This window comes from Lonchura striata, chromosome 13 (genome assembly GCF_046129695.1).
Source record: "Lonchura striata isolate bLonStr1 chromosome 13, bLonStr1.mat, whole genome shotgun sequence".
Taxonomy (NCBI): domain Eukaryota; kingdom Metazoa; phylum Chordata; class Aves; order Passeriformes; family Estrildidae; genus Lonchura; species Lonchura striata.
In genome coordinates, this window is record NC_134615.1 from 2,510,841 (window position 1) to 2,533,040 (window position 22,200).

At 40.9% G+C, this 22,200-nt stretch overlaps 1 protein-coding gene across 1 annotated transcript; it reads right to left on the reverse strand.

Moving 5' to 3' along the window:
* Positions 1–1,522: 1,522 nt before the first annotated feature.
* Positions 1,523–19,787, reverse strand: LOC116184064 (telomere repeats-binding bouquet formation protein 1). Its single transcript, XM_077786252.1, has 21 exons — positions 19,713–19,787; positions 18,323–18,380; positions 17,359–17,469; positions 17,048–17,176; positions 16,457–16,588; positions 15,972–16,032; positions 15,761–15,876; positions 15,498–15,620; positions 14,829–14,981; positions 13,694–13,825; positions 12,201–12,326; positions 10,797–10,954; positions 9,722–10,077; positions 8,097–8,158; positions 7,037–7,129; positions 5,543–5,713; positions 4,412–4,492; positions 3,331–3,444; positions 2,830–2,942; positions 2,093–2,302; positions 1,523–1,552 (listed from the first exon to the last, which is right to left on the reverse strand). Exons 1-21 carry the CDS (start codon positions 19,785–19,787, stop codon positions 1,523–1,525), a joined length of 2,604 nt encoding a protein of 867 aa, XP_077642378.1.
* Positions 19,788–22,200: the final 2,413 nt, after the last annotated feature.

The window sequence follows — 22,200 nt, forward strand, 5'->3', positions numbered from 1 at the left end:
GGTTTCTGCCTGCTCCTGGGTCCTTGACTTCCCTTTCGGATCCCACCAGAATGTTCCAGTGATGTGGTTCCAGCCCCTGCCTTGTGAGAGGAGGTGAAGCACGAGCTGAGGCTGCTCAGAGAGGCAGCAGGAATTCCTTCCTTGAAGAGTCTCAGAACTTGATAAGGCACTGAACAACTTGAAAAACTTTGACCTCAGTCCTGCTTCAAAGAGAGGAGACCAAAGGCTCCACGGGGCCTTTCCAATCTGAACTACACTTAAGTTGTGGTAAATTGTCAGTATTACAACTCAGTATTCTCACCTTGTGGAAAGTAAAGATGTACACCTTACATATTTTAGTGACTTGAGACATATTTCAGGTCTTGACAATGTGGATACTAATACACATTCAGTCGAAGGGTGAAGCAACAGCTTGTGTGGACTAAGCTGGCATCCCTGGAAAAACACCTGGAGTGTGTAAGGGATCCCAGTGTCCTCCCTGGGAGCACTCCACCTCAGGAGCCCTTTTGGCTCCCACTCTGCCAATAGTTCCACTGATACTCAACCCTGCAACTGGCAACAGCTCCACTCAGAGGCATCTTTTATAGATGTTTTAATATTTTAAAAATAAAAACCCCCAAATTGCAACAGCTGAAAATACTGGAAGACATATTTATTGCATCATTGGCATCATCTTTATTACATGTTTTGGTTACCTTGCCTGTTTTCAAGCATTCAAGCCACATCAGAGTGAAAACCTAGTGCTAATACAATAACTAAACCTTTTCCATAATAAATTAACTATTGATTCACCATTCCTTTATCAGAACAATACAACTGAAATACTAAGGCTATCACTGAAAAAGCAAGTTACCAAGGCCCATATAATTCTATAAAAAATGTGTAATTAGCAGAAATACTGGTTCTGCTCACTTACTTGAAAAATACACCAGAAAACTGTCCAACTATAAACAGAAGCCAAATTCTACCAATACCTGTTCAGTTCAACAGTGAGTACAGAATTTCTGTAGCAGTGAAAGATTTGCCTCCTCTGTGCAGCACTGTTTAACCACACAGTGTTTTGTCACAGAGACATTTTTCTGCACATGCAGCATATTCAACACGACAAAATATTCCACCTGCTTTAAACATTTCACTAATTAAGAGAAAACGGATTCAGACACAACAACATTAACAGCAGTTTCAGACATAAAGTATTCATTTTAGCAATACAGCCACAAAAAGTTAACTCAAAAGTTACATAGATCAAATGCTCAAGAAGGATAATTAAGTTCCAAATTAATGTAATTTTTACTGATAGAGATTTTGTTGCCTACGATAGCATTACTTTAAAAAATTGTCAAGTTATGGTAAATTAAAATTATAATGCATAACAATTCAATTCAGTCAGTTGTCACTGAAAAACAGGAGTCCAAGACAACCTAAATTCTACAAGGGTTTGAGTTGTTCTGGCAAGACCTCAGTATTACAAAGGCTGTTCTTGAACATTCTGCAATAAAATCCAAAGCACTTGCAGATGATGTTATTGATGTCCCTTGTGAGCTTTTTTCATCTATAAAAGTGGACATAAAAGAGAAAATATCAAGATAAATGTTGCCCCAAACCACTGCACAACTACAGACCAGCTTTTAGTAGACAAAGGCTTGTCACTTAACTGCTCCCATGGTCTCCAAGGCACAGAAGCAATGCTCCCTGTGTGAGGGATGCATGGATTAATCACTGGGAAACTGCTGCAGAGGCTCTCACAGACCAGCATAACAACAGAGGCTGAACAGACAGGAGACCAGCTTCCTGATAAACACAGGGATTAATTCAGAGGTCTTAGTGACACTCTCATTCTCCTTGTACCCTGTCAGGTGGCAGTGGCAAGTTCCAAGACTCTGGCTGTTTCCTACTTTTGTTCTCTCTCTCCAAGCATCAATTCCAATTCTAATGGAATTACATCTGAGACCATTCTCATGGGCACTGCACTGACACAAGGCACAATCCCACTCTGGAAGCCTGTCTTTATTTCTGCAAGTCAGCTCAGGGGCTAATGATGAAAACTGGGCTCCCAGCATTTGCCATCAGTAGAAAATTCAGTGATGAGTACCTGCACTTGTAACCTGTAGTACTTCTTGGAAAGGTCAACGCTTGTCCGTCCTTTCTGGAAAAGGTAAGACCACAAAATCAAATTCCAGTGGTTGCCCATTTTTTGGACACCGTTCAAAAGGCAGTTGATTTCTTCAGCTGTGAAATCTTTTAGGACTCTTCTCTTGTTCAGAGGTCTCATTTTCATGGCCAGGGAACACATTTTATTGCCCTGCAAATAATTCTTTTTGTGTCATTAAGAATTATGGAAATATACATAATATTTTTGCATGTGGAAGTAACATTACTGGCAATTCAACATATAATAGTTGTAAAGAAATGGTCCCACTGTAAAGGGAAAAATGCTTCTCCAAGGTTTCTTCACTGCCACCACTTATTAAAATACAGTATTTTTCTGTGATCTTCATTTCTGTTGTGCCTACATAGTTAATTCTTTTAGCAGGTTTATTCCTTTAGGTTTCTGTTACTTCCATACTGTGAAAATGTTCATCAATACAGGAAAAATCAGACCTTTAGATCCTCATTCTGAAAAGATGTCAGCTGAAAAATACTGAACTCAATTCAGGGTTAAATCAGTGTGACTGGAGTAGAATAAACACAGGAATATATTTTTAATAAGTTCATTTTGCTACTGGGCTCCTGTTAAAGGTGACTAAAACAGAAACTACGCAATTCCTGGTGCCTTTATTTGGTCATTTATAAACACATCAGTGCATGATTAGGCATTGCATAACTAACCTCATCTTTGTCAAGTGAATGTGTGCAATTTTCTTTTAAGTGCTGACATTTCTGGTTGCACATCTCTTTGACTCTCTGTCTCTTCAGGTTAACATCTTGGGTTTTTTGTAAAGCTACAAAATTGTGAACAGGGAGGCCACTTAGTCACTTTAAACTAACTAAAATATACTGAAAAACTGGATATAAAACTGTAAAGGAACATTTATTCTAATGAATCAGAATATGCAAATGTTGCTTTGTTAGTAATATCTCATTCTCCTTAGATCTTTTTCTCATAATCCACATTAAGACATAAGGACTATTGATGAGCCAGAAAAAAATAATAGTATTATTGATTTTTCAAGTGGATTTCTGTAAGAAAAAGTGTAATAGTTTATTTAATTTCATAGCCATTTATCTCCAATAGCAAGGACAGATGTTTCTCTCAATGCCCTGACCTAAATGCAAATACTGAGCTTTCAGTTGTACGTATCAGAGAATTCATTTTCTGGTAATACTCACACTTTTCATATGCAGGTGTCAAGTTATAGTTGCTAGTCCACCTAATATTTCTACCATGTTCATCTCTCTTTGAAGCATTAGATTTGTCTTTTCTATTTGGAGTCAAAAGAATGCCTTAAAAATAAACAATAAAAACCCAAGCAATAAAACATTACACACCTTTATTAGAAAAAAACCCAAAATATAAAACGTAAGTTATGTTTTCGGAATTAAAATTTAAGAGAGAACCATCTTTTAAGCCATACCACTAATCTGATCTTGGAAGAAAGACTGGAAAATTCCATTTACTTTAGCTTGCAGGAAATGCATACTTGCTAAAGACAATATATCGTTGTAATGGGATTTCAAGATGAAATACAGTTGCTTTGGTTGTGTTTATTTACATTTTAAATTAACTCTGTGGCTTTCATAAGACAAATTAATCAATTACTGAATCTGAAGGGGAAAATATAAACAAATTCAAAAATCAACGTAGTAGCTTTTACTGGGCATTAATTAAATAAAATAACCATGTGAGCAAGGCTTTTGAAAACAAGAATACTAAAACCAAAACTTTGGTGGGAATTTCAAAATTCAAATTTTAATTCTAATTTCAAAAAATAATTAATTCTTAAGGATTTCCCTTGTAGCTGTTTATTACAAGCTCCAAGTTCTCAGAAGAGCTCCCAGCAGGAACAGAAATGGGTCTAATGGAAAAACAGGACTGGAACTTCGTAAGGAGTGGTGCTGAATCCAGGTTCAGGAAGCTGAGCTCTGCTTTAAGCTTGACTAAACCTCTCCATTTTAGAAAACAATGCCACAAAAAACTGAGAAATAGCAAATGCCAAGGAAGTAACCCTGACAGGATTCAAAACAGGATCAACACAGCAAGTGCCAGATAACTTTGCAGGGAAATAATGTGTATCACACAATTTCTGATTATAGAGTATGCATTTTCTGGCCTAATTAATAAACAGATTATTCTCAGAATTTAGATGGGAAAAAAAAAAAAAGTTTTCTATCTATAGTCTCCCATGGTAAAGAATAAAGAATATACAGACAGTAAGGGCTTTTCATACCAGTTTCCAAACCAAACCCTTACTTTGGAAACTATCCTTCTTGCTCCTAAAAGTTGGTATTTCTTTAAGCAGACTGTCTTTCCTCACTGGGGCCAGCAGCATTTCTGGAAAATATAAAATGAGCACCAGTATAAATGCCAGTAAGTAGTAACTGTTTAATTTTCAGAATACCCTCTTTAAACCAGAAAAATATAGGATGTGCTTCTATTTAATTCATTAAGATCATTAAGTATCCTGGACCTGTAAGGGTATCAGGAATAGTGTGGCCAGAAGGGGCAGGGAGATCATTCTTCCCCTATGCTTGGCACAGGTGAGGCCACACCTTGAGTGCTGTGTCCGATTCTGGCCCCGCAGTTTGGGAAGGATCTTGAGACACTCGAGCGTGTCCAGGAGGCAACAAGGCTGGTGAGGGGCTGGGAACACAAGCCCTGTGAGGAACGGCTGAGGGAGCTGGGGGTGTTTAGCCTGGAGGAAAGGAGACTCAGAGGTGACCTTATCACTCTGCAGCTCCCTGAAAGGTGGTTGTAGTTAGGTGGGGGTCAGTCTCTTTCTCCAGGAAGCAAATGACAGAACAAGATGATACAGTCTTAAGCTGCACCAAAGGAAAAAATGGTTGGATATTAGGAAAAAGACTTTCATGGAATGAGTGATAAAGTTCTGGAATGGCCTGCCCAGAGAGGTGGTGGAGTCATCATCCCTGGATGTGTTTAAAAACAGACTAGATGTGGCACTTGGTGCCATGGTTTAGTTGAGGTGTTAGGGCTGGGTTGTAATTGATGATCTTAAAGGTCCCTTCCAACCCAGTCATTCTGTGATTCTGTGAATATTGAATGAAATTACTTCAGTGTGCCCATACATTTACTCACACATATTTTAACTTAATACATTCCTTTCTCTTAGGACTTGACTATTTCCGGCAATGTGAGAGTCTAATGAAAGCCCATAATGAGCATCTATCAACATGGCAAGAAACACACAAGATCCTTCAAAATAGAAATGGCCACTTCTGATCTCACTTAGTACAAATCATTGTAAAGCAAATTCAATGACTGAGTTTAAAACAGCAAGACAATCAGAAGCAAATAAACAAAAGTTCAGAATTTTAAGTGCAATTCCAAAGCAAAGGTTCCAAGTATTGAACATAAACTCCATACTCTGGTGAGTTGCACATCTGCTGTTGTTACCAGCGGCCACCCTGCGGAGCTCCCCTCGGTATCTTTCTTCAGCCTCCAGGATGACTCTGTGGTGCTCACACCTATGCAGGCAACTCTGCAACATCTTGGTGAAGGTTTTACTGTTCAAGGACAGTCCTCCGGCTATGCAACCTGGGAAAAAATAGGATATTGCAGAAATAGCAATCACAGCTTCTGAAGAAACCACCACAAAGTTCAGAGTTTTATTTTGCTCGCTAGGATAAATTTGACTTCAGGTTTTCCACATTCATGATATTTTTATGTGACTTCTTGAAATACTTTGTATTTGCTCTCTTAAAATTGTTTTCAACATTTTATGCAATTAAATTATACTGCACTTCCACTCCAAAAGTACTGAGTGAGGCACAGATACTCTACAGAACTACAAATATTGGTGGGATGGGAAGACACAGCACTCAGTTCCATTTGCACATTTATCCAGGAGCCAAAAAAAAAAAAAAAAATATATATATATATATATATATATATTGTGTACTATATATATTTTTTTAAAACTTTGTGTTGTAACAGTTATCTGTATTAATCTAAATCAATGCTAAATGTAGTTTAGGCATCAATGCCCTCACAGGAAGCCTTGCTGTTCATTTTTGAGGACATTCCTAGCATAATTTATGGTTTAGATATCCCTGGATGCTCTCATGGCTAAGTTACATTAGCTAAAGGAGAACTTCTGTGAGGAGTCACAGGATGGGCACAAGTATCTATAACATTCTACCTTAAGGTAAAGCAGTGCTAAAGCTCAACTTGAATTTAGTTTGACAACTCTGATAAAAATAATGTTCAAAGGTGGGTTATGGGCTGCTTTGGGCGGGGGGGGTGTCTTTTGTATTCTGTGGGTTTTTGTTCTGTTGGGGGTTTTTAAATAAAGAAACATTGGCTTGATTACAAAATCCACTCATAAATCCGCAGTACCAGCAGCATTCTCATGACCTACTGATGGAGCAGGCTGAGGAAGTAGAGCCTGGGGTAATGGAGGGCTGTAGTTATGGATTACCATGAAACTGCCTGCCTGTACTTCACAGCAGTGAGGCAGAGAGAAGGGCTGCAGAACACTGAGGAGGCTTAGCAGGAGAATAAATGAGGGAAATGAGCAGGTCTGTGTGTTCTTCCTCCCTCTCTGAAAGCAGAGAAAGGAGGAAAACACCTGCTCAAGTATTCTTCTAATTAGGGAGTCATCTTTTAAGTTACTGTATGTTCTGTTTGTCAGCAAACCCATGTTATTACATGGACCAAAACTGCAATTTGTCAGCTTTATTTTAATATTTATCTTTTCTATTAGGGGGAAGGGGAAGGGAGCAGCTCAGGTTTTGTTAACACTTTGGAAGTAATAGAAGAGATGTTACAATTTCTGTCAAGTCAATCCACCTACTGTACTGCTGACTCTTTTGGGCTTCTTTATGTACTCTGGAAAGAAAGATCTAAGATAATATTTACCTAAACACCTTAAATCTGCCATTTTATGGGATGAAGGTGTAACTGAAGTACTTTTGACTCTCTCAGTTTTCTCTGAGCAGAATGGATGTTTATCTAAATGAAGGAGGAAAAAAGTCACTAAGAAATGTAACCTCTTTCGCCATGGTAATCATGCCATAGTATAACTAAATCCAACTGCACTTTCTATTTGTAGATTATTAAAGTTTAATTAACATAACAGCAGAAAATCCTAATGAAATTTCTCAAGTTAAATGCCTCACATTTCTGTAATTCCAGAATAACCATGTTCAATGCAATGTTTTTTCATCACTCTCACAAAGGGTATTACTTCAACTTGAACATACCAAATTAACCCAGTAAACCCATATTGCTTAACTAAACCTTATAAATTTTATTTTTGTTTGGAATCAAATGCTGAAAAATGTAATCTATTGGAATAATACATATTCTCAGTTTAAACAGATGTAACCTGGAAATCAGCTGGTCACCTATAAAGCTCCCATTCTGGCAAATTCTAATCTAATGAATACTCAGTAATTTTATAAATTAACAGGAAAGTAAATAATGAATAAAGATTTGATTGAACCAATCCCAGTTCTGAAATAAATGTATCAGACCAGGATTAATGCAAATCTGAAAATATTTTCTCTTAAACACATGTTCACCATGTAGGAATAGCATAACACAAAAGTCACTCTTACAGGCAGGTTCTATCCCAGCCTTACAGGCACAGGAACAAAAACCTCCATTTTCTGTTAGTGGCTTTCACTGATCAGTACAATCTCTGATACATTCATTTGCATAGTTAAAATCGTTTAAAAAAAGAAAGCTAAAATATGTATCAGAAGAAAAGTAGGATAAATGTTCTCCTGGTAAAACTGTGTACAATATAAAATTCCAACACTATGCAACCAGTTAAAGGATATTACACATAAGGCACCTCTGTCATTTAATGATACATAACAAGTGATAAAAAGTAGTGCTAAATGTATGCAAAACTAATTAAAATCTCATTAAGAACAAAATTAGCTCAGAAAGGAATATGTGTAGATATTTGTACCTGGTATGCATGTCTGTTTCATATTTCTAACAGTCTCTGCTGGTTGTTTAAATAACTGTTCACTGGGAAGATCAAAATGTAATCAAATTAAAACCAATAATAATACAATAAAACCAAGGTACATTTACCTGCAAATGAATACACACATTCCAAGGGCACAACAAAAACCCATATTAAATATATAAAAGAGAAAACTCTAAAAAAATTGTTCTAATTATCCCAAGTTACTGGACTTAGGGCACCCAGTGTGTAATCAGTGCATGTTAAAACCTGTTTCCCAGAGATCTGTGATTGGCATTCTGCGCAGTCTATTCAGCAGGAAGGGCAGAGCTAACACTGGTTTCCAGAGTAATTTGCAATTCAGATTCACATAAGGATTAGCAAGTGCACATAAAGTTCTCACAAAGTCTTCAGAATACTTTAGCCTTCATCATTTGCAGCAAATACTCTAAAAGGTAATTGGTTTTCTTCTTTTCTTAGACCAATTAACTTCTGTGCAACAAACACACTGCTATGATACCCTGGTGGAGCATTTTTGTGTCCCTGACTCTGAAAGCTGCAGGAGCAAGAAGCCTGATCCATGGTTACCTTCCAGTAATTCCTGTGTTCACACAAACACATATTTAAAAAGAGGGTTCTTTTTAATTGATATTTTAAGAATTTTGTGCATCAGACCAGAACAACAACTAAACAAGCCGTGAAATTATGCTAATCAGTAGCAAAGCAAAATTTACCTGAATGTACCATGGAAAATATCCACGCTCTTGGTGATTTCTGTGGTAGTTGCAAAGTAACAATATAATACCAGGAAACTGCACAGAGTAAGGTGCAGCCAGACACATAAAAAAAGTACAATAAAAACGTGGAACTCAAAAAGCCCAAAACAAAACATAAAACCCCCCAAAAATGTAGTTTTGTTTTACTTTTCCATTGATTGTCTTGAGAGATATTCCAGATATAAACTCAAGAGAATGGAATCTGTATTTACCATTAGAAGTTATCTGTAAATAATTGTGGGTGTATCAATAGGAAAGATAAACATAAGCAGCAAAAGAAAAAGAGGAAAATTAGCATCTGTGTGGGAGCAACGAGCAAGAGAACAACCCCAAATAGGACTGTTCCTTTCCTTTCCCATGCAGGGCAGCACTGGAACATGAGGGGAGAACAGCAGAGGTGCAGAAACTTTTCCCCCTACTTTGCAGACACTCCAGTTTCAGTATTTTTCCAAGTAGTTCTCTACCTGTTGCTTCCCTAGCAAGTGCACATTACAGAAACCACTGTGGTTATGTCCAAACCAACAGCTTAAATCTTGATCTGTTACACCAGCGAGAACTTTGGGGCAAAAGCCATGGATGATTTTCAGCACTATGCTGAAGGCACTCAGCGTGCCCTGAAAGAGGCTCTCTGTACAACACCAGCACTCGGAGATCAGCAGCTTTGTTACTGCAATGACTGTAATCTTTGATCTGTGACCTCAAAAACAATCTCTGATGGGCCACCAAAGGGCTACATCTTTCTACTAGGAAAAACACCCATAGTTAGTAAAAGATAATTTTAAAGTCTGTCAATCTGGAATGACTAAAGAAAAACAACTTAGTATTTCTGCTTAGGTATAAGATTCTCACCCTCCCTGAAGACCAGACTGATTTTTTCCACAAGCAGTTTTTCCATTTATATTGTGACTTTGCGGTACACTGTCTGTTTGCAGCTCAGTGACTGAACTTGGAATGTTCCTCTGTTCAGTTTGTCTGGTAGAAGCTGCATCCATAGTGTTCACTGTTTCATTTTTTTGTGGAGCAGAAGTTACAGATGGAGCAAGAACAGGATTATTCAACTCTGAGGTCAACTGTGGACAACAGACATCTTTCTGTGTTCCTTCTGTGTACTTCTTTGGATCAACAGGATTCACTTCATGGGATTTTAATGCTTCAGAATTGGCTACTGAAGATTCATCTACAAATATTTCTCCTTGCACTTTTTCCTGTATTGAAAAATACTGGTTAGTGGTTATGTAAGCTCTATAAAAGTGTTAACTAAATCCAATGCCAGGATTAACTAGATAGTCAAACTCTGATGGTTAAGCAAACTCCAGAGAAGCTTCAGAAAACCCCCTGACTGAGCTGAGAGGCAACAAGACAGCAATGCTACTGAAGGTGTTGAGGGGGCGCTTTCTAAGTGCTAATTTCAGGCTGAAGTAAGGAATTTGCTACTAACGCATGGCACTGCTAGAAAGTAAGAGCCATCTAAATAACTCATAAACCTGCTGTTCCAAATCCACAGATACTTAGCAGCTTTAAAGCACAAGGAAAAAATTAAACAACTTTATCTCAGCTTATGTTTGCATTCTCCTTTATCATCTATTCCACCACAGCCGTACAACCCTGAGCACATAAATATTAATATTATAGGTTTAAATGTCCAGCAATTAAAAATTAATTCAACTTCTTTTTCTACCTCACAGAAAATCTGGGTTAAACTAGAATACTTCATACAATACAGATGCCTCCACTCTCTGCACACCTGTAACTCAGTCTGATCTACAATAATGATAAAAGTTGCAGGTTGTAGTTTCGCACAAATCCAATGTTTTTCCTGGGTTTTTTGCTCACACTGAAATTATCTTAAGGATTTACTCCTGCTTTCTCCTTAAACTCTGGAAAGATATGATTAGTTTCATCCTATTTTGGTAAATAAGCCAACCTCATTGTGCTGTTTTTCAACTGAGTTAATTCTGTGTAAAATTTCTTTTGCTTTCTTCCAGTAGTCTTGCAGACATCTTTTTCTGACTTGCACATCCAATTCTTCTGCATTGTTCACATTTAATGAGTTATCACATAATTTCAGAGACAACTGTTCAGCTTTATAAAATATGAAACAACATTAATAGTTAATATTTTATCAATTAGCATTTAAAAAATATTTATTATATTTTAGTATGATGAGGGGCAGCCCCAACAATTTAGTGCAAAAAACAATTTTTATAAAACACAGGTTAATACATAAATGTTAACACACTTGAAATATAAGCTGCAGTTACAAGAGGTGAGCTTGCAATTACAGTTCCTATAAACTGTTTGCACAATAATACTGTGAAAAAAAAAAAAAAAAAAAAAAAAAGACTTTTTCACTGACATAACACTGGGTTCTTGACTAGTACCAGTCTCTGCATTTTTTAAAAAAGACAATTCCATATTAATGGACACTACAAAACTCCACACCCCTGACAGAGAACACAAGACTGACACCATGAATGCTTGCAAGCATCAGCACTTCTTTATTCCCCACTGCAGCCTTTTATACCCCTTTGCCCTATGCATAACACCTGTGTGCCCTTTTACCCCCTTGTCATTGCTCAGTGCACTTCAGCATTCCAGTGCTCCTTTCCCCTTGACATGGTCACCTGTTTTACACAGCTGCACCTTATCAGGGGTGAGCTTGCCTGCAGCACTTTCTCTATTCTCTTACAATGCATTCTCCCACACACCCCCCAGTCTTACACAAACCTCTCAGTTGTGCTTGCAGCACAGAAATGTAGATACAGGTTTGGTTTTCCCTGATTAGCAATTGCACACCCTCCACACTCTAGAGATTAGAGGACAAGGTCTCTCTATTTCATGGGTGGTATTGTACAGATAGTTAATATAAAACTGAAACAGGGGGCCTAAAAATACACCCTGCTTCAGAAAAAAAAAAAATCTTAATATTGGAGATTAATGTAGACACAGTGGTTTCAGGCTTGATTATCTCCTGGTTTGTTCTCTCCCTCTAATGGTACATCCCCAGGAAGAGAGTATTCACTGGGTATTGAATAACAATGTTCATATTTTCCGCACAATTTATAGATGGGAAAGCTTTAAGAACTGGCACTACATGGGGAAGTTTCACAAATGCATTTTTTGCAACTCTGTTGGAATTTTTCCTTCTCTTTTTTTCTGACTAAGTCAGTTCTTGATAACAAATAAACAACTTTCTGTGCAGAAAACAAACATCTTTTGGAGTACACAGAATCACAAAGGAGCTGCAGTTAAAATCACTTGTGGAATCAGCAGAACACAGAGATGGAAACAATCACTGTCATTTTTAAAGCAGCAACAGCAAGCTTACTCATTTGTTTGCAGTTCTGCAGCACAAAAGTAGCAGCTTTGATGAGTTCCTCGTCCTGAGATTCTGTCAATATCTGAATCATAAGTGGCAGACCATTGTTCTGAAGCAGCTCACACTGGTTTTCTTCTAGAAAAGACATGGTAAGGAAAAGGTTTGGTTTCAGCCCCACACACCTTAACCTTACAGTAATTTTAGGAGCCAATACTGGCAACTTTCTGCAAGTTTCTGTAGAAAGAGAGGTTTTCATTACAGACCCAAGCCTGCTGCAGTGACAGCAGGAGAGCTTTACATCACACAGGATGATTTGACCACAACTCAGATTTCTGTAAGAGAACTGAGGGATTGACACCACTTATTCGATGGAGTTTCAAGCTCATTTAATTGTGGCCTAAAACATTTCAATAATGACTCCTGTATTTCTTCTGTTCCATTACCTACTCTTGGAGTAGATAGGTGACATTCCTGTGAGGCCTGAGATGCAGAAATACCAAAATCTCAACGTTTATAATTATCAAAATGGAATTAGTAGTTTAATCCTGGTCTAGCCGATCTGTTCCTCCTCATTTATTACATAATTAGCTCAATTTTTATTGTGATCTCATTCACATATGTGTTCATATAACTGATAACTTGCTAAACATAGTTCTTTCTTCTTTAAACTTAATAAAAAAAGAAATAAAAAAAACCTAAACATATTTATTTTGACAGTTGACATTTTTGGAGAAACCTTTTTTCTATCAGTTTAATAATCTTTCTATTCAAAAGACATTTTCCATTAAGTCTTGTTTCACTAATTCTTCCTGAAAAAATGTCTGCTCAAATAAATTTATGACCTATTGAGCTAATTATTGAACATGATATTGGCACTCAGGGGATAAAAATCAACCAGAATTTTTGAACATAAGGCCTTTTTCTTGTTAATCTAAACATACATGAGAAAAAACAGAAGTACAAATTAACTTCCCTATCTCTTTGCTTGCACTGCCACAAAATACCAACTGAAGTGCTGTATTTGCACCAGATATGCTTGGGCAAGCCCTGAGGAAGGTGACAAAAACATTTCAGGGCTACCTACTGCATCTGTGTCTTAAAGACCAGTGCTCTTATAAATATTACTGGCCTTGTAAGTAGTGGACAGAAGCTGTATGTGCTAAGGACCATGAAAAAGAGCTCAAGACAACTAATTTGCTATGTCTGGATTGCAGTAGCTTTCAGGTCTGGATTAATTATTCCCTGTGACCCCTAAACCCAGCTCTGAATTCTTGCATGTTTAGTCTACTTTTTCAAAGCTACTAAAGACACTTCCTGCTAACAAGCTTTAAAATTTAAGGATGGAACATTACAGAAAACTTCTTATCCAAATATTGACACTGTATTGTTTAATAGAACTCTCTCTCATGTTCCAGTCTTGATGAAGTGATCCCACTGGAGGAGTCAGTCTGTAAGAATTTAGGAGAAGCTGACAGAAAGGAAAAATAAAAAGCAAATCTTACCACAAATTTCAGTACAGTGTCCAATTGTTAGAATGATACTGATTTTTTCCCCTGTGCTCAGTGTCTCATTGGACAGCAGCTTCAGCAGCTCTGACACAGTGTGATACTTTGCCAAGACAACACCCATGGTAGCTGTTTGTTAAAATAATTGGAAGGAAAATAAATCAGATCATGAGTGTACAGAAATTATCCAAGGACAAAATGCTGGGGTTTGATGGAACCCTACAAACCCCTCAAAACCTTGGGCCTGCTCAGCCCTGCCCTGCTTCACCTTTACCAGCTCAGATTACCCCATCCCCCTGTGCTGCTCCCAAATCCAACCCTGCCCATCCTCCCGGCCTGTGTGCTCCACAGAGATGAGGCAGAAGATCTGATGAATGAGGGCTTTGCACTGTGCAAGCTTTGGAGATCCCTGCTGAGTTTCTCCACGTCCTTTATCAGCTCCAGCACGGAGCCAGAGAGATTTGGATCAGCTTTGACACACAGAGTATCTGCCATAAAAAGAGCAGGGGCCAAGCCCTTCCTGGCACTGGCAACACCACTGCTAGTCCACCCATGCTGAGGCCCAGTCCTGTCACACCCAACTGATCTGAAACTACCCTCAGAACTGGTACAGGTTTGTGCTTTTAAACGTTTGTGAACTTCCATTTGAAGCTCTTATTGCACAAGTGTGAGATACAGCAACCATGGCCACAGCACAAGCTCCTTAGGGTCACAGGTTTCTGCAAACCTTCTGTGGAATACAAAAGACCTCATCAGGAGAGCAGTACCCAGCCAGCAAACCGGAGCACAGTGTGCTGTGCAGAAACACCACATTTGTGCAGCTCCACCTCTGAATTACTAAAGCTTCCTAAGGCTACACAATTTATTTTTCAGGCATAGGCCTAACTCCAGGATCCAAACTGACTGGCCAAATCCAGGCCCAGAGCACAGCTTTACTTACCCAGCACAAGCTGAAGCATCTTATTTTTAATTTTCAGTAAAGTTTAAATTTCACTGTATTGATTTTGGCAACAATGGGGCAGTAATCCACCTCAGATGAACTGAATCACTCTCCACTTACACCTTCCCCAGCACAAGACTTTAAAAATTGCATTTTTAAATTACCATAGATAAAAAGTGTCTTTCCACTCACAGTTATTAGCAATGCAGGCATCCAGAGTCTTTGTTACTACCACTGCAAGTTTCATGCTGGAGTGACTCAAACAGGAATCATGCATAAGCTCAAGAAGAACTTTGGCTAATGTATCCAATCCTCCAATAGAAGCAAAATATTTCTGCACATATGCTTAGTGGAAAAAAGAAAAAATGTGATTTGAGTGACAGAGTTTGCAAATTCTTTTAGCATTTCACCAACTAAGTCCATCAGAGTTCTTCTGTGCTAGTCATTACATTTCTTAAACAACAGAAGCTGGATATACATCAATCTCCAGAAATGTAGTAACTGCATATAAAACAGTTACAGGAAAACATGACCCTAATATGTGCACACAAATGGCAAACATCATGCCTGAGTTCTACCTAAGTCATTGCTTTCAGCCATGTAATGAGGACTTCAATTTAGACACACTTTGAATCCAAACAGTTTTACTGAGCCTATGAAATGTGACCAGATGGTGGCTATTTGTGGACTTGAGCACAGCGTAGTGTAAGTAAAGATGGTGGAATACAGTGGTCAGAGTAAAAGCTGGAAGAACAGCAAATGACTTTGTAGAGATTGACAAGAAAGAAAAAAACATTTAGCTCTCTAATTAAACCTCCTTTTATCAAATGCAGACGTGTGTAAAACTTCAGCTGCACTTACAGTTATTTGCAACTGTGAGGCCAAGAAATGAGCAAATGGGACGAACTATCTCAGGCTCCGTGCAACTCTCAAGCCACTCTTTGGCATAGGGAAAAACCGAACAGCAAATGTTTTGATTATCTTCTGGAAAAGTAAAAACAAATTACCCCAAATCAAAAGGCAATGAAATGAAACTTCAGCTGAACTGTAAAAATGAAAGCAAGGTGTTACCAATTTGGAGAATATCTTTGAAGTTCTTTCACAATTTTCAGAGCAACACGTACCGTTCTGGGGGTTGTTGACACAGGCACAGAGAGTGCTGCACACCGAGGACCAGAGCTGATAGCAGGGATCAGTGTTTTCATCTGAAACATTCTTCTCAGAGGTGGAGAGAGTTGTTCTGTTAAGGACAATGCAAACAAGTCCCAGAGAGTCAAGGAAACATAGCTGCCAACCAGTCCATTATTTGTCTGTTTGAATTTCAACCCTCTGTACCTGAATAACTGCAGCAGCAGGCTGATGCAGCCTGTATCTCTGACATAGGTTTGCCCATTTTCTAAAAGAGAATACACACAAGACTCCAGAGACAATTGCAATTGCAGACAAAATCTTAACATCAAGTTTAGTTTACATACATACATTCCCTTCCCTAAGCACATATCCTCCCCAGAAGGAAATACAAAATCATATCAACATATTGGTAAACAACCTTTCTATGTCTCTCTCTTTCTATACACTCTCAGAAATAATGGGTTTGCATTGGCAAACTATATTTTTAGAACTAAACCACGTTCTGCTGTTTAAGGAAATCCCAGTGAGCAATGACCTACTGCAACAATTCAGGTTCAGGTACTTGCAAACATTCATCTTTATAAACTAACTTCACCAAAACATTACTTATTGAATGTTCCAAATTTTGTACTGCAGAATGGAAAACAGAAAAGGAGTGCTGTTGTAACACAGAAAAAAACCCAACTTACTATTATTTGAAACCAGTACTAAGATGACATAAACAGACATTCTTTTCAAGTTCACACCAGAATCCTTTTTCATTAAAAATAAAATGAGGTCTTCAAACAATGCAGAAGTACACAAAGTCTGTTGACAATACACTGAAAACAGAAAGTGAAAACCATTAAGTCCTATGTAAGCCACTCATAATCCTAAATTTTTATGTCTCAGTTGTGGCCAGTATGTGGGGAGTGGAGGCAGGCAGGACTATGAAGTGACTGAGGGCTTCCCCCCACAGTGAGCTCTACACCAACCAGGACCCTGGCAAGCTTTGCAACAATCCTGCAGCCATTGAACACTTGCTGCTGAGGGAGAGGGGGAGTGCAGGTGTCTGGAAACTTGAAGACACCGTGTGTGCACAAGTCAACAAGGTACTGATCAAATCTGGGGATGGACAGGGCAACTGGTACACCTTCATTGCCCTTGCTCCAACTGACAATCTTGTAGTCTCATTTTGTGAGACCAAAAGAAAATGGAGACAAAGCATGAGCACAGGTAATGACAGGGGCTGTGGTGCACTCAGAAATACTAACAATACTAATTTTTATTATTTGTATTACCATTACTCTCTATAATAATCCCCAATGTAAACAAAGCTGCTTCCTTTACGATGCAATGAGCACTCGACTTGGCAAGGTCATTTATAAACATCAAACCACCAATTTCTCGAAAGTATTCACTCGCTTCACCTACAAGAGGAAAAAAGAACAGGAACTTTTGCTTTTGTTTCTCTGCAAAATGAAAGGCTTCTAAGATTTTCCAACATCTCCAACCTTATGTCTTTTGGACATTTTTACAGTGCCCACCAGTTTCTTAGCATACATGGTGAACACAAATGACTGCATTGTTTCTAAGGAAAAGCCTTCCTTACTGTTTTGTTGGCAAATGGAATAGATAGTGATCAAAGCCTCCTTCTGAGACAGAGGGCAGTCCATCTGATATTTAAGGCATTCAAGCAGTAAGTTCAGATCCGTTTTCATGTCTAGGAGCAAACACAAAAACCTTCATTAAAATTGTTATATCTTCTATATGTTAATCTAGTCAGTACTACAACAAACCTGTCCCAAATGTAGTGTGCACATGTATTTCAAAAATAGGGGAAAAGGGAGTCAAAACGGAGCTACATCACTTCTATTCAGCCCCAAACAACAAACCAAGAAATATTTCTGTCTATAGTTTGTTAGTTGAGCATGATTTCCTTTGCAGAGTAACAGCCTCCTTTTAACATTTCTGGCCTTTATTTACTAGTAACTCTTAGTAAGTCAGATGTCAGCTACTAAATAGTAAATTCACAATTGCAAGGTGTATTAAGTGTAAATAATACACAGCCATTAAAATATTCAGAGTGCAAATACATTTGAAAATCTATGGAGTAGTAAGGGAAGAGCCCAAGAGCACAAGGCTGCTCCGTGGTACTTAGTTACAGGAGACATAAATCATGCACCACAGCAGCAGAGCCCTCAGTCAGGTGGTTGGAGACATAACACAAAATATCCTCATACAACCCTAGGCGGGTAAACAGACTTGGAAAATCTGCTTCTTAGTCTGTAAACCCTTACAAGGTTTGGGGGTTCTTAGAGAAGTTAAAATACAATAACAATGTGGATAAATATTAGCAAATAAAAAAAGACTTTATGGGGGTGTGCTTTACTGTATATGTAGGTTTGTCATTTGATTTACCCTTTGCATATCCAACACAGTATCCAAAATGTGGCAACTAGGAAAAAGCACATTTTCCCAACTGCTCACCACCCCACAACAGGCCTATCACAGTCTACTAAAACTTTGTAAAACTGATGCAGACTATAATGACAACTTATATTAGGTTATCTTACCACACTGATTTATCTGCACATTTTGAGTGTTCATTTTTGTTTTATCTCTGTTCTTGTTCTACAACAGCAAGGAAAAAGTGTTTTCAGTTCTGATCAGATTAGCAGTGTTATGCTAATAATGATAATATATGCAGTATAAATTACATCATTCTTCTAAAATGCACTTTTTCCAGTTTTCTGCTTTTACTCTGGCATCTCACACACACAGTTTCATGTATTCTTGTATGGCAAAGTTTTCCTTTGGAATCACAGTATTTTATAAGAACCCTGCATTTCTAACTACCAGGTTATCATCTGAAAGTGGACATTCTGCAGAAATCAGGTCATTCCATGTTACCATTGAGGGGCACTGTCAGGAAAGAATATCCCCTGCTCTGTGTCACTGATCACAACAAAGCTGATCCAATTTTCCTTACAAGAGTGGCCAACTTTGCCATCAGCCAACAACTGGCACTAAGACCAAGTAATGTTACTTAGGGCGTGAACACTAGAAGACAGTCAGCCTCCTGCTGCTCAAGGAGCCACTAAACCATCAGCATTGTTCTCCAAGGACTGATCAAACCAAAGGCTATGAGCACAGAGACATATTCCTTACAGTGAGAACTCATTAAACTCACCAAAGACATTGTCACATTACACGAACCATGTAACCCACAAAACCCCACAGCGTTGATTCTACACAAACCCAACGTGGCAGCCTCTGAGAGCAGAGCAGCAGAGTGACATTCAGCTTTGGAGGCAGAAAGATGCTCCCTCAAACATGCCCCAGGTCCCAAACACAGAAGGTTGATGCAAGCATCACAGTAACCTATTACAATTTCTCAAAAAATTACTTAGTTCAGGTAGAAACTTTAAATCAATGCTGAATCCAGCTTAAGAATGGATTTGTTTTCCTTCTCAAAGTGGAGCAAAGGCTCAAAGCAAAATCACTGTCATCTTAAAGAAGACAGCCAGCCCTGCTTTCTCTTCAGAGTTACTGATCACCCCCATAGAATTGAGAGAGTTCATCTCCCTGCAGCCTTTCAGAAGTGACAACAGACATGCATTTCATTTTCCTGCAAATCCAACCCTGCCACATCAAGGAAAAGCTTGCAAGCCTTCCTCACCTCTTTTTCTCCTACTGCCACCACCCCACCAGCCTAAGAAAAAACAAAAACCACCCAAAGAAAAGGAAGGCTGTACAAATGAGTTCACTCTGGAGCTAATTGCATTTCAGAAGAGTTTAATTTAATACATGTTTATACAATTATACAATTTAGGAAGCACAAAGGGTTTAAAATTGAATGTATACAAGGACACATCCTGGCCTCACCTGGATCGTTTTTACTTTTGCAACATACAGAAAGTACACAAAATAGTATTTATAAGCCAGCCTACATTAATTAGATGCAAATAGCTCACCCTCTGTTGCTGCATCACAGGGCAAGGTAGAAAGACAAGAAACTAAATTTGCTTCAACAAACATCGCACAAATGTTGCATATAAAACTCTTCTCCATCAGTTATGCAAAATAACCCAGTAACATCTCTTCAAACCGCAGAAACCACTCCTGGAGAAGTGCAGATCTGTCAGTCTGTGTGCTCAGCAGCCCTAGAGCACATGGCTGGCACGGTCAGTAGACCAGCCAGCCTCGGCGGGACTTGTCCTTCGAAACCCAGGGACCAAACCCCAGAGGGGAGAAGTGCGGGTTGTTGGCGTCCTGTGGAAACCAAACCCCACAGCAGCAGCGGAGGCCGTGAGGACGCTGCGCTGTGCAACAGGACTCGGGAATGTCCTGGCCTATTTCAGCTCCCTCGCACCCTCCTCCCTCAGATGAGCCGTGTGTGATTTACAGCTCATTATCAGAGCTCCACTCTGAAGTCTTAGCAACCACTCCAGATCAGCCCAAATACAAAAGGGAAAGAACATATAGAAGATTGAAAATAAAAAGGGGGGTGTGGGGGGAGGCAACAGTCTAAAGATGAAACAGCAGCTGCATTCTTCTGTGAGAGGGCTGGGGAGTCCCGAGGGGGAAATGGGCACAGCTCAGGTACCTGCGACCCGGCGGCGCGGGCGGCTCGGGGCAGACCCCGAGGCGAGGCGAGCGCTCAGTGCCGAGCGCTGCCCGGCTGAGGGCTGGGATCTGCGGGATGAGGGGTGGGATCTGCGGGATGAGGGCTGGGATCTGCGGGATGAGGGCTGGGATGGCCGGGATGAGGGCTAGGATCTGCACGATGAGGGGTGGGATCTGTGGGATGAGGAGTGGGATCTGCGGGATGAGGGGTGGGATCTGCGGGATGAGGGCTGGGATGGCCGGGATGAGGGCTGGGATCTGCGCGATGAGGGGTGGGATCTGCGGGATGAGGGCTGGGATCTGCGGGATGAGGGGTGGGATCTGCGGGATGAGGGCTGGGATCTGCGGGATGAGGAGTGGGATCTGCGGGATGAGGGCTGGGATCTGCGGGATGAGGGCTGGGATGGCCGGGATGAGGGCTGGGATCTGCGGGATGAGGGCTGGGATCTGCGGGATGAGGAGTGGGATCTGCGGGATGAGGGGTGGGATCTGCGGGATGAGGGCTGGGATCTGCGGGCTGAGGGCTGGGATCTGCGGGATGAGGGCTGGGATGGCCGGGATGAGGGCTGGGATCTGCGGGATGAGGGCTAGGATCTGCACGATGAGGGGTGGGATCTGTGGGATGAGGAGTGGGATCTGCGGGATGAGGGCTGGGATCTGCGGGATGAGGGCTGGGATCTGCGTGATGAGGGACAGTGGAGGCCCCGCCGGGCTGAGGGCTGGGATCCCCGGGCTGAGGAGCGGGCTCTCCAGGCTGGAGCACAGCGGAGGCCCCGCCGGGCTGAGGGCTGGGATCCCCGGGCTGAGGAGCGGGCTCTCCAGGCTGGAGCACAGCGGAGGCCCCGCCGGGCTGAGGGCTGGGATCCCGCGGGGCTGAGGGCAGCCCCCGGCCCGGCCCCTCAGGAGGCGCCGCAGCCGCAGCGCCGCCAGAGCGCCTCCGGGCTGGGACAGCTCTGAGCATTCCCCTCAGCCAGGCGGGAAGCGCTCGGAATTGCAGAACCGGCAGGGCTGAAAGAGATCTTTAAGATCATCCAGTTCAACCTCAGCCCAGCACTGCCACTGCAAACCCAAAACCATTTCCCGGTGTCAGATCCAGAGGCCTGTTTAGCACCTCCGGGGATGGCAACTCCACCACCTCCCTGGGCAGCCTATTCCCAGGCCTGAACGCCTGAACAGTGAAAAATTGTTTTTGTGAAATCTAACCTGAATTTCCTCTCAATGTGAGGCCACTTCCTCTGGTTCTCACTGCAGGCCCAGCAGGAGAGAGTGGCCTCCCCCCACTGCACGCTCCTGTCAGGGAGTGGGAGGGAGCGGTGAGGTCCCTCGCTCTTCTCCAGACTGAACAAACCAGCTCCCTCAGCTACTCCTCATGGGACATGTTTTCTAGTCCCTTTGTGAGCCCTGCTGCCCTTCTCTGGACACGCTCAGCCCCTCAATGTCCTTTTCCACCAGGGCCCAAGGCTGGGCACAGCACTCGAGGTGCAGCCTCAGTGGTGCCCAGCGCAGAGGGGCAGGCACTGCCCTGGTCCTGCTGCCCACCCTGCTGCTGAGACAGGCCGGTGCCATTGGCCTCTTGCCCCCTTGGGCACACTTTGTCTCACACTGAGGCGGCTGGTGACCTGCAGGATGTGCCACTTGGCCTTGTGGAAACTCACGCCCTTGTCCTTGGCCCATTGATCGAGTCTGTCCAAGTCTCACTGCAGAGTCTTCGTGTCCTCCAGCAGATCCACACTCCCACCAACTGAGCATCTGAAAATTTACTGAGGGTGCTCTCAATCCCCACCCCCAGATCATCAATAAAGATGTTAACCAGGATCAGCCCCAA

Coding starts and splice junctions, on each gene's coding strand:
- LOC116184064 (XM_077786252.1), bottom strand. CDS start 19,787: ATGTTTGTTGAAGCAAATTTAGTTTCTTGTCTTTCTACCTTGCCCTGT. Junction 16,033..16,456: donor AGTACTGGTTTCAAATAATA/GTAAGTTGGGTT, acceptor ATTCTCTTTTAG/AAAATGGGCAAACCTATGTC. Junction 7,130..8,096: donor GAAACAGACATGCATACCAG/GTACAAATATCT, acceptor TCCTTCATTTAG/ATAAACATCCATTCTGCTCA.